This window comes from Moschus berezovskii, chromosome 1 (assembly GCF_049115385.1).
Source record: "Moschus berezovskii isolate FMDL1 chromosome 1, NW_MosBer_1.0, whole genome shotgun sequence".
Lineage (NCBI taxonomy): Eukaryota > Metazoa > Chordata > Mammalia > Artiodactyla > Moschidae > Moschus > Moschus berezovskii.
In genome coordinates this window covers 103,839,658-103,852,688 of record NC_142460.1, presented here as the reverse complement: position 1 = coordinate 103,852,688, position 13,031 = coordinate 103,839,658, and the positions used below count along the sequence as shown (strand labels likewise).

The 13,031-nt window shown below is 41.9% G+C and overlaps 1 protein-coding gene across 1 annotated transcript in view; it reads right to left on the bottom strand.

Moving 5' to 3' along the window:
- EHHADH (enoyl-CoA hydratase and 3-hydroxyacyl CoA dehydrogenase) overlaps positions 1 to 11,748 on the bottom strand; it is a 68,395-nt gene extending 56,647 nt beyond the window's left edge. The window contains exons 1-2 of the mRNA XM_055408806.2: positions 11,580 to 11,748; positions 4,165 to 4,268 (exon numbers count right to left, since the gene is read on the bottom strand). Of these exons, the coding sequence (XP_055264781.1) occupies positions 4,165 to 4,268; positions 11,580 to 11,653 (178 nt within the window). The 5' untranslated portion in view covers positions 11,654 to 11,748. The remainder of the gene's footprint in view (positions 1 to 4,164; positions 4,269 to 11,579) is intronic.
- Between the last annotated feature and the right edge of the window lie 1,283 nt (positions 11,749 to 13,031).

Sequence of the window (13,031 nt, the reverse complement as noted above, 5' to 3'; positions counted from 1 at the left end):
ATGTGTCATTTAATCTCCATGTGTTTGTGTTTCTTGCAGTTTTTTTCCTTGTAATTGATATCTAGTCTCATAGTATTGTGGTCGGAGAAGATGCTTGATACGATTTCAGTTTTTCTTAAATTTACTGAGGTTTGATTTGTGACCCAAGATGTGGTCTATCCTGGAGAATGTTCCATGTGCACTTGAGAAGAAGGTGTATTCTTCTGCATTTGGGTGGAATGTTCTGAAGGCATCAATGAGATCCATCTCATCTAATGTATCATTTAAGACTTGTGTTTCCTTATTAATTTTCTGTTTTGATGATCTATCCATTGTGAGAGTGAGTGGGGTGTTAAAGTCTCCTACTATTATTGTGTTTCTGTCAATTTCTCCTTTTATGTCTGTTACGACTCTGTGGACATGAGTTTGAGTGTACTCCGGGAGTTGGTGATGGACAGGGAGGCCTGGCGTGCTGTGATTCATGGGGTCGCGGAGAGTCGGACACGACTTAGCAACTGAACTGAACTGAACTGAGTGTTTTTTTTATGTATTGAGGTGCTCCTATGTAGGGTGCATCAGTTCAGTTCAGTTCAGTTCAGTCGCTCAGTCGTGTCCAACTCTCCGCGACCCCATGAATCACAGCATGCCAGGCCTCCCTGTCCATCACCAACTCCCGGAGTTCACTCAAACTCATGTCCACAGAGTCGGTGATGCCATCCAGCCATCTCATTCTCTGTCGTCCCCTTCTCCTCCCGCCCCCAACCTTTCCCAGCATCAGAGTCTTTTCCAGGCATAGATATTTACAATTGTTATGTCTTCCTCTTGGATTGACCCCTTGATCACCATGTAGTGTCCTTCCTTATCTCTTGTGATCTTCTTTATTTTAAGGTCTATTTTGTCTGACATGAGGATTTCTACTGCAGCTTTCTTGTGCCTCCCATTTGCATGGAATATATTTTTCCATCCTCTCACTTTCAGTCTATATGTGTCTTTAGGTCTGAAGTGGGTTTCTTGTAGACAGTAAATATATGGGTCTTGTTTTTGTATCCATTCAACCAGTCTGTATCTTTTGGTTGGAGCATTTAATCCATTTACATTTAAAGTAATTATTGATATATATGGCCTATTGTCATTTTCTTAATTGTTTGGGGTTGATTTTGTAGATCTTTTTTCTTCTCTTATATTTCTTGACAATATAAGTTCCTTTAACATTGTTGTAAAGGTGGTTTGGTGGTACTGAATTCTCTTAACTTTTGCTTGTCTGAAAAGCTTTTTATTTCTCCATCAGTTTTGAATGAGATCCTTGCCAGGTACAGTAATCTTGGTTGTAGATTTTCCCCTTTCAGTGCTTTAAATATATCCTGCCATTCCCTTATGGCCTATAGAGTTTCTGCTGAAAGATCAGCTGTTAACTGTATGGGGTTTCCCTTGTTACTTATTGCTTTTCCCTTGCTGCTTTTAATATTCTTTCTTTGTGTTTAGTCTTTGTTAGCTTGATTAGTAAGTGTCTTGGTGTGTTTCTCCTTGGGTTTATCCTGTATGGGACTCTTTATGCCTCTTGGACTTGATTGACTATTTCCTTTTCCCTGTCGGGGAAATTTTCAACTGTAATCTCTTCAAAAATTTTCTCATACCATTCCTTTTTCTCTTCTTCTTCTGGGACCCCTATAATTCGAATGTTGATGTGTTTGATATTGTCCCAGAGGTTTCTGAGACTATCTTTAGCTCTTTTCATTCTTACTTTATTCTGCTCTTCAGAAGTTATTTCCACCATTTTATCTTCCAGCTCACTGATTCGTTCTGCTTCAGCTATTCTATTGATTTCTTCTAGAGTATTTTTAATTTCAGTAATTGTGTTGTTTGTCTCTGCATGTTTATTCTTAATTCTTCTAAGTCTTTAATTGATTCTTGCATTTTCTCCACTTTGTTTTCAAGATTTTTGATCATCTTTACTATCATTATTCTGAATTCTTTTCCGGTAGTTTGCCTATTTCCTCTTCATTTATTTTGACTTGTGTTTCTAGTTGGTTCCTTCATTTGTGTAGTATTTCTCTGCCTTTTCATTGTTTTTTTTAAATTTATTGTGTTTCAGTTCTCCTTTTCCAAGGCTTCAAGGTTGAATTCTTTCCTCTTTTTGGTTTCTACCCTCCTAAGGTTGTCCAGTGGTTTGTGTAAGCTTCATATAGGGTGAGATTTGTGCTGAGTTTTTCTTTGTTTGTTTGTTTTTCCTTTGATGAGCAAGGCTGAGTGAGGTGGTAATATTGTCTGCTGATGATTTGGCTTGTACTTTGGTTTTGTTTGTTGTTTAGATGTGGCATCCTGCACAGGGTGCTACTGGTGGTTGGGTGATGCCAGGTCTTGCACTCAGGTGGTTTCTTTTGTGTGAGTTCTCACTATTTGATACTCCCTAGGGTTAGTTCTCTGGTAGTCTAGGGTCTTGGAGCCAGTGATCCCACTCCAAAGGCTCAGGGCTTGATCTCTGTTGAAAATCAGTGGTAATTTCTACGTAAATTGCAGGATAAGTGAACTGTATTTCAGTTGAATGCTGAAAATCATCATTTAGGGCAATTTCAATAGAAATTTTTCGTTTGATCCTTGTATTCACCAAGATGCTGCAAAGCACACAAAATTAAATTACAGGAGGCCGATGGCCTGTCCTAGAAATTTCATCATCATTTCTCTGTCCTCCATCCCACCCCTTCACAGGATAATTAAGAGTGCATGGTCACTGAGATGGGTGACAGAAAAAAAATGAACTCCATTTCAAGGCTGTGTGAAATAAAAAATTACATTTATTGAACATCTTCTTCATGCAGATACTGCTCAAGGGGCTTTCAGATGTGTTATTTCATTTAACCTCACAAAACTCTGTTAAGGTCTACATATTATGGTATTCATTTTAATAACAGAGAAATTGGATTTCAGGAGATTTAAGGAACTTGCCCAACCTCACATAGGGTAGAGACATATGCAGAGCAGGTATGTACCAGTAGGTGTATACTGAGGTGAAAAGTTAAAGTGAAAGTCGCTCAGTTGTGTCTGACTCTTTGTGACCCCTCGGACTACAAGTCCATGGAATTCTCCAGGTCAGAATACTGGAGTAGGTAGCCTTTCCCTTCTCCAGGGGATCTTCCCAATCTAGGAATTGAACCCAGGTCTCCCACATTGCGGGCAGATTCTTTACCAGCTGAGCCACAAAGGAAGCCCAAGAATACTGGAGTGGGTAGCCTATCCCTTCTCCAGCAGTTTGTTCCAACTGAGGAATCGAATCGGGGTCTCCTGCATTGCAGGCAGATTCTTTACAACTAAGATTTGAGGGTAGCCCTAAGTGTATCAGTTCAGGTCAGTTCAGTCGCTCAGTCGTGTCCGACTCTTTGTAATCCCATGAACCGTAGCATGCCAGGCCCCCCTGTCCATCACCAACTCCCGGAGTCCACCCAAACCTATGTCCATTGAGTCGGTGAGTCATCCAACCATCTCATCCTCTGTCGTCCCCTTCTCCTCCTGCCCTTAATCTTTCCCACAGCATCAGGGTCTTTTCCAATGAGTCAGCTCTTCACATCAGGTGGCCAAAGTATTGGAGTTTCAGCTTCAACATCAGTCACTCCAGTGAACACCCAGGACTGATCTCCTTTAGGATGGACTGGTTGGTGTATACTGCTGCTGCTGCTGCTAAGTCGCTTTAGTCATGTCTGACTCTGTGCAACCCCACAGACGGCAGCCCACCAGGCTCCCCCGTTCCTGGGATTCTCCAGGCAAGAACACTGGAGTGGGTTGCCATTTCCTTCTCCAACGCATGAAAATGAAAAGTGAAAGTGAAGTTGCCCAGTCATGTCTGACTCTTAGCGACCCCGTGGACTGCAGCCTACCAGGCTTCTCCATCCATGGGATTTTCCAGGCAAGATTACTGGAGTGGGTTGCCATTGCCTTCTCCGAAGCAGGTATAATAGCCATCAAGTCTGGAACTAAATGTCCTCCAAAGGACCAATCCAATATAAAAGAGAGTAAGGTCAGCATCTTCTCTGGGTCTCTCCTGTGACACTTTGTCTCCTTCTCCATAATGTTTCTTTTTCCTCCCATATTCGTTACCCATACTATAGGATTGCCCACAGGCACAGGTAATGCAGCACTGATCTCAGTCTGTTTGAGATGTCAGAGAGAGTGGGAAAGGGTTGGACACATTACCTGCACAGAAGATGCCATCTGCTCCACAAATCACAATGGCTTTAACTGCATCATCTGTTATAGCTTTCTGCAGACTCTCTTTTATTCCACGGACAACAGTTGTACTAAAAGGGGAAAAAATTACGTGAAGCGTTAGTCACAATCAAATTTCTACCATCTCAGAGTTTATTTTTTTCTTTCCTAACAATGAAAAATTAAACACACACATGATGTAGAAAAATCCTAGATACTTATTGTTAAGTTTTCACTAATTTAAGAAATAATATATGTCTACTGTAAAGTAAGCCCTGAGGTGATTAAACACATAAACTTCAGAAAGTAAAAGTTTTTTCCTGCATTTTGCTGTAACTTTGACCACTTAGAATCAACACTATCAATTTTAAAATATTACACTATGTATAGTGAAAGGAGTTTAAAACATCCTAGGGACAACAGTGTACACAACACAATATCATACTGAGATGAGTGCTGTAATAAAAGTACAGAGAAAATGATGTGAAAATTCTGAAAGAAAGTGCTTTTGATTTGTCATATTGGCCTAATCAAAGAAAACTGAAATTTTCTAAAAATAACAGTCTAAGTCATGTGGCAGGGGATGCAAGTTACCCACAAACTAATACTTAAGACTTTAAACTAATACTAATACTTTGGTCTTCTTCAAAGTATTCATCAGTTCTTAGCTGGATACATGGCTGCCCAAAATAAAGACTATATTTCACAGCAGCAAGTTCAGCTCAAGGCTTTAAGTTCTGGCCAATGGAATGGAAATGGACTTAGTATCTGCAACCTTAGGGAATAGTCCTTAAAGGATTGGGTATGCTTTTCTCTCTTACAACTCCCTACTCCTGGTAGGAATGCAGATATGATGTCTATATCGGGAGCAGCCTTTATGAATCAAGAGGTGGAAGCTACTAATTAAGGATGGCAGAGCAAAAGATAGGTGGAACTGAGATCCCGATGATTGTGGAGCAGCCATGCCAGTCATTCCAGGACACTGCTATGACAGACATCAACTTTTACTTGTTTAATCCACTATTATGTTGAGTTGTCTGTAACTAGCAGCCAAGCCTAACTAATTTGAAAGGTAATGGCCAGGTATGGGAAAGGAAGAGCATTTGGTAAATTTTTGTCAAGTTTCAGTAGATGAGGGAGTCATCCCCAGGGGAGATAGTTAAAACCAAGATTGAATGAGTTTGCCAAAGGAAAAAAAAAGAGCTGAGAGTAGATCCTCTAAATATTTAAAAGGCAGGAGAGGCTCAGCTGAGTGATTCACTACTAAGGAGTCCAAGGTGACCAAGAGAGGATAATTTGCCAAGAAGCAGAGGATCAGTAAGCACCAAGGGATGGCAAAGGAGGAGATCTAGGAAGAGTAGTGAAGAATTGCTTTAAAAAAAAATTAGGAAACCAGAGTCCAGTGAATTTTGCATTAGAATTCTAAGTAATATGGGGGAATTTTTTACAGGGTGAAAAAAACTTAAAAAACAACTAAAGCCAGATTGTTCAGACCAGCAACTAACATTGCTAATTGATTATATCCCAATACAAAATGCTTTTGGTATTAAAAAATAAATTAATTAATTAACCTCAGGGAATAAAGGAGATACTTGCTCTTGTATATGGTAATTCCCTTTTACCTAGTTACCTTTTACCGTTTAACCCAGATGAAAACAAACAAAACCTCTTGCCTTCAGTTGATTTAATTAGAAACCAAATCTGCTAAAGGAAAACGGAATTTGAACCATCCAGAATGCTGAGAAGTCCAAAAGTCACATACTGCTTTCTGGGTAAACAATGGAGGCAAAATTAGCCAAAATGAGCTCAATCTGTGCCACTGAGGAGACAAGTCTGGCTTTTCCCATTTCAATCAACCCCTACTCTTTTATTTCTTATCTTCTTGTTAATTTTGCATCATTTGTTGTTGTTGTTTAGTTGCTAAGTTGTGTCCAACTCTTCTGCGACCCCATGGACTGTAGCCCACCAGGTTCCTCTGTCCGTGGAATTTTCCAGGCAAGTCTACCAGAGTAGGTTCCATTTCCTTCTCCAGGGGATCTTCCCAACCCAGGGACTGAACCCATGTCTCCTGCGTTGGCAGGCAGATTCTGTTACTGAGCCCTTTATATCCCCTAGAATAGGCAACAGCAACCCTGTCCAATTTTCTTGCCTGAAAAATCCCATGGAGAGAAGAGCCTGGTAGGCTACAGTGCATGGGGTCACAGAATTGGACACAACTAAGCACACACACACACACACGCAACATTTGCTAAGTGTCAGATCTCTAACACATGTAAACCTCACAACGACTTAATGAAACAGGTATTAAAATTTCTCCTGAAAGGAGGAAAGGGGACAGATTAAATACAAGACACATTTTAAGTAGTTATGGGAAAATATACCCAGTTGTAGGTAGCAAACTGTGGAATTATTTACCCCACAAATTTGAGATGGGCACAGTTTTCCATTATGAGCAGAGATAGGCAGAGTCCTAATTACTTGGGAGCCACCTGGGAATCTTCTGCCTGCCAATGCAGGAAACACAAGAAATGTGTCCAGCATTCTTGCCTGGAAAATTCTATGGACAGAGGAACCAGGCGGGCTACAGTCCATGGGGTCACAAATAGTCAGACACAACTGGGTGACTGAGGACACACACACACAGACACACAATTTTACAAAAATCAAACAAGAATAAAAAAGAAAAATGAAAATGGCTGTTATACATACAGCTTTACTAGATTCTAGCTGAGTGAAAAGGGACCACACCTTCATAGCAATATCAAAGTCACAGGGGTTAAGAAATTATTTTCCCCCCTTAATATTGTCAGGTATGGAGAAATGGAGTCTAAAGGTAACATTTCATGAGTGATGACCAAAGAACTTTACCTTCTGTCACTTTAGAAGTCTTTTTGTGACCATTTTTTAAAACCAGAAGTATTCAAATAAAGTCGTGGCTTGTGACCAGCATTTTTCAAAGAAACAGAGTGAAAATAGAATACATCAAATAAAAGTTTTGTTTCACTAAACCGTGCTTTCAGTTACATATTTGTATGTGTGTTTGTATGTGTGTGTCCTAGATTGCTATGTAAAACATGGATTACTGTGTGAAATATAATAAAAAAAAATACAAAAGCCATTGTTCTGGGAGACAAATCTAGTAATTAGGCATGTCCTACATTTAACCAAATAGAAAGAAATCTGGCTTAGCTAAAGGAACAAAGAAAGATTTGAACTGTTTGGGCCAAAAAATATTTAAATAAGAATCTCTCACTTATCTAGGAAGAAATAATTTCCCACATAAAATTGGAAATAGGAAGGGGGAAAGAAAGGGGAGATGAAAAGTGTAAAGCAAAAAGCGAAAAAAAAAAACAAACTGGGAACCTCTAACTGGGTGAGCGTGCTAGGACTCATACCTTCACCTAAGTACAAGTTCAAGAGGAAAGTGCAAGAAAGTGTTTATCACCAAGTGGAGAAAATCCTGATGCAGCTGCAGTGAATCCTGAGCAGCAGGGCCTGTTGGTAGGGGCTTGTAATAGGACTTTTGCCTAATAAAAATAATGATAGCTGGTGGTGCAGTGGTAAAGAATTCGCCTGCCAATGCAGGAGATGTAAAAGACGCGGTTGAGTTGAAAAGATCCCCTAGAGTAGGAAATGGCAACCCACTCCAGTATTCTTGCCTGGAAAAACCCATGGACAGAAGAGCCTGGTAGTCTGTAGTGCATGGGATCGAAAAGTCAGACACAACTAAGGCACACACACAGACACACACACACAACATCATCTAAGTGTCAGTTTCTAATCTGCAACACATTTAATCCTCACAACTTAATGAGGTAGGTACTAAAATTTCTCCTGCAAGGGGGAAAGGGGACAGGTTAAATACCAGACACATTTTAAGTAGTTATGGGAAAATATTCCTAGTTATAGGTACTAAACTATGGAACTATTTTTCCCCAAGTTAGAGATGGGCACAGTTATCCATTATGAGAAGAGATTAAGGCAGAGTCCTAATACTTGGTAATTTTAATTGAAATCAGTTCAGTCAGTTCAGTCGCTCAGTCATGTCCGACTCTCCGCGACCCCATGAATCACAGCACGCCAGGCCTCCCTGTCCATCACCAACTCCCGGAGTTCACTCAAACTCATGTCCACAGAGTCGGTGATGCCATCCAGCCATCTCATTCTCAGTCGTCCCCTTCTCCTCCCGCCCCCAACCTTTCCCAGCATCAGAGTCTTTTCCAGTGAGTCAACTCGTCGCATGAGGTGGCCAAAGTATTGCAGTTGCAGCTTTAGCATCAGTCCCTCCAATGAACACCCAGGATTGATCTCCTTTAGAATGGACTGGTTGGATCTCCTTGCAGTATAACGGACTCTCAAGTGTATTTAATTGAAATACAAAGCTCAAAATTGATATGTAATCATAGTACTCATGTTTTTCTTCATTAAAACTGAAATAACAATATTTTGCTTTATTCTGAGTGGCAAGTAAGTGGACTTATTCTTTGTGTGATTTTATTTCTGAAAAATTTTATATTATTAAATGCAAAACTGTATATTAAAATAAAAGTTATAATATTAATGCTAATGATAAAACCAAATCTGATGACCGTAGGACAAAATTCAGTTAAATTTAGCATGTCTTTTCATTTCAGTCTCTTTTTGCTCCAGCAGCATGCAGTAAGGATTCTAACCAAAAGTCGTTCTCTTTATGCTTTATATGTTCTCTGTAAATGATCATTTCTGCTAATCCTACTCCCTGTGGATGAGTGGTTTTTTCCTAGGTTGATCACTATACTTTTTTCAGAGATATAAAAGAACCAGGTGGTGCTAGTGAGAGGGTAACAGGCAGGAAGGCCAGGGGTCTCCAAAGGGAGGAAATAGCCTGCAAGTGCCAGACATTTTTATCTCTCTTAAGCTGCAACATTCAGAAAACAAAGATCATGGCATCTGGTCCCATCACTTCATGGGAAATAGATGGAAAAACAGTGGAAACAGTGTCAGACTTTGTTTTTTTGGGCTCCAAAATCACTGCAGATGCTGATTGCAGCCATGAAATTAAAAGACGCTTGCTCCTTGGAAGGAAAGTTATGACCAACCTTGATAGCATATTAAAAAGCAGAGACATTACTTTGCCAACCAAGGTCCGTCTAGTCAAGGCAATGGTTTTCCCCGTGGTCATGTATGGATGTGAGAGTTGGACTGTGAAGAAGGCTGACCGCCGAAGAATCGATGCTTTTGAACTGTGGTGTTGGAGAAGACTCTTGAGAGTCCCTTATACTGCAAGGAGATCCAACCAGTCCATTCTAGAGGAGATCAATCCTGGATGTTCATTGGAGGGACTGATGCTAAAGCTGAAACTGCAATACTTTGGCCACCTCATGCGACGAGTTGACTCACTGGAAAAGACTCTGATGCTGGGAAAGGTTGGGGGCGGGAGGAGAAGGGGACGACGGAGAATGAGATGGCTGGATGGCATCACCGACTCTGTGGACATGAGTTTGAGTGAACTCCGGGAGTTGGTGATGGACAGGGAGGCCTGGCGTGCTGTGATTCATGGGGTCGCGGAGAGTCGGACACGACTGAGCGACTGAACTGAACTGAACTGAAGCTGCAGGAGGAAACAAACTAGCAATATTTTTTTCTTCTCTATACAAATTTAAAAGGAAGTTTCTCTTAAAATACTGTGTTGCCATAATGACACCTGGTGTCACCTTAAGTTAACTGTTTTCAAACCTTGAGTTAACCAATGCATTTTTTTAATGGAAATGTTGGTCTTAAGCTATGTGATGTACTACGCATTTACCCCAGACTCTGTCTTCAAGTCAGTTCCACCAAATGGCTCAGAACCTACTTGACAAACCAGTATGTTATACTCAGATATTGTTGCCCTAATCTACGTAAACAAAACTATCTGTATGGCAATCTGCCCTTCTACAAGACTCAAGTTAATCATTTTATGGCCCGGGATGAATCATCTGGTGTCAAGATTATCCCAAAATGCATCTTATGGGTGAGGGGCTTGGTGCCATTCTGAGTTTTAAGACATTCCTTTATTTCATTAACAGACTGCCGACTGAGCGACTTCACTTTCACTTTTTACTTCCATGCATTGGAGAAGGAAATGGCAACCCACTCCAGTGTTCTTGCCTGGAGAATCCCAGGGACGGCGGGAGGAGAGGGAAGTGGGGGGGAGCCTGGACTGCCGTCTATGGGGTCGCACAGAGTCGGACAAGACTGAAGCAACTTAGCAGCAGCAGCAGTGACTATATAACATCCAGCTGAAGACTAGCAGGGGGGTATTCTTTCTGCCCTCTTCTGATGCCTATGTCAGAAGTTTTCTCTATCTCCTTTATACTTTAATAAAACTTTATTACACAAAAGCTCTGAGCGATCAAGCCTCATATCTGGCCCTGGATTGAATTTTTCTCCTCCAGAGGCCAAGAATCCCGGTGTCTTTGTGTCGTTACACATCAACCTTTCACTAGTGGTGAAAACCTCCCTGCCAATGCAAGAGGCATAAGAGTTCAATCCCTGGGTAGGAAAGATCCCCTGGAGGAGGGCATGGCAACTCACTCCAGTATTCTTGCCTGGAGAATCCCATGGACAGAGGAGCCTAGCCAGCAACGGTCCATAGGGTCACACAGATTCAGACATGACTAAAGTGACTTAGCACAAACCTATATATGATTAATTTTCAAAACAGCAGCATTAATCTCACTTTTTAAAGTAATGCTTTTACTAATTTAACAAGAAAAGTTCTCCACGATAAAAGAACATAAACAGCACAGCAGTTTTTCAGGAAATGCTATTTAATAGGCTAATTCTGACATGAACTTATTCTAACATGGATCTTCACCAAAGCACTAAGACCTTGAGGTTTAGAACAAACCAAGAGATACATCTTTGTGTTTCTGGGCCAGGACATAATTCTCTTTTACTCACTATATTGGCATTAATGGGGATCTTTATTTTTAACAGTGTGAAGCCACCTTATTCTTGGACTCCCAAAGCTCTTAGTCACACATTTTAAGGGTGGCCTGGACTCCAGGTTGGGAAGGGAGGGATCAAGGTCCAGGCAGCACAGCACTATGACCTCTGGATTAGAAAGTCAAAGTTGCAAGTAAGCAAAAGAGTTCAGCACGAAGTTGGCACGGACAGACCGGTTCGGGGGCAGCTCCCCAACTTCTAGCCGTCCGTCTGCCTCTCAGCCTCTGTTTCTTTATCAGTGAAACCGAAATGAGAGTTCTCTGCAAACAGGTACCGAGCTGACCAATGTAAAAGGTCCTGGTATATGCCCTGATTCTATCCGTGTCAGTGTCTCTCTCTTTAAACCAGCATGGTCGAGTCAAAGCCTCCACTGCAGGAGGCAGCTACGACCCTGCTCGCCGTCCCTGGACTGACCGCCGCCGAGAGCCCGTTACCTGATCGCATTGACTGGCGGGTTTCGTAGACGGATCAGTGCCAGGCAGTTCTGCAGCCGCGTGAACTCAGCCATGTTTGCGCAGTTACCCCGAAGACGCCTCACAGCTCAGCGGCGAGGCAAGATCACTTTCGCTGGGCGCGTCCCGGGGCGGGAGGGGCGTCTGCTGGGCCAATGTGAACCCGGCACCGCCTCCCGCCCCGGTCGCTCTGATGCCCATCCTCCATCTCAGTCCTCCTCCTTCCCTGGCCGCAGCCCCGTGCTCAGCACACCCTTGCCGTCTCTTCCTTTTTGCTGGCGCCTGTCCTGCTCCCATCGTCAGGCAGGACGATGGAAGATGCATGAAACTGCCAGCAAGTCCAGATTTCCAAACCCCTGGCCCAGAGGGGCTGGCTTCCCTGGACAAGTTCTGGATTCACTACGTGTGCAGCTTCATCACAGGCTTCATCTTCATTATCCTTCTTAACAGATAGATATGTGGGATTCTGACAATTATGTGATATGACACACACCTGGAACACATAAAACACTTCATGCATTTCATCTAAATGAGTAAGGTACTAATATCAACCAAACATGTACAGAACTGTCACGCAGCAACCTTGTGGAACCTACCACTTTCTTGTCTGTCCAATCCTTCCATTTTTTTTCCTTCTTCTGCCATTCCTAAGGATTATTTCTAATATTAATACTTCAACTATGAATCGAGCACCTATTATGTCCTAAGCAGCAGGCCAAAGACTAAAGATAAATGAGGCTGGGTTCAGACTGGGACAAAGTTTTTGAAGATGCAGTTGGCCTCAGGTGGTCTCCACAGCCCATCAACTGGCTAGAAGGCAGTCCGGAAGTTTCAGAGGAAAAACAAAACAATGGAGTAGTTTTATTCACTGATGTTTCACAAATTTTAGCGACAATTAAGGATTATTTTCACAGATATTCTTTTCAGTTCAGTTGCTCAGTCATGTTCGACTCCTTGTGGCCCCATGGACTGCAGCACGCCAGGACTCCCTGTTCATCACCAACTCCTTAAGCTTGCTCAAATTCATGTCCATTGAGTCAGTGATGTCATCCAACCATCTCATTCTTTGCTGTCCCCTTCTCCTCCTGCCTTCAATCTTTCCCAGCATCAGGGTCTTTTCCAAGGAGTCAGTTCTTCATATCAGGTGGTCAAAGTATTGGAGTTTCAGCTTTAGCATCAGTCTTTCCAATGAATATTCAGGACTGATTTCCTTTAGGATTGACTGGTATGATCTCCTTGCAGTCTAAGGGACTCTCAAGAGTCTTCTCCAACACCACAGTTCAAAAACATAAATTCTTTGGCACTCAGCCTTCTTTATAGTTCAACTCTCAAATCCATACGTGACTACTGGAAAAACCATAGCTTTGACCAGACAGACCTTTCCTGTCTAGGTTGGTCATAGCTTTTCTTTCAAGGAGTAAGCATCTTTTAATT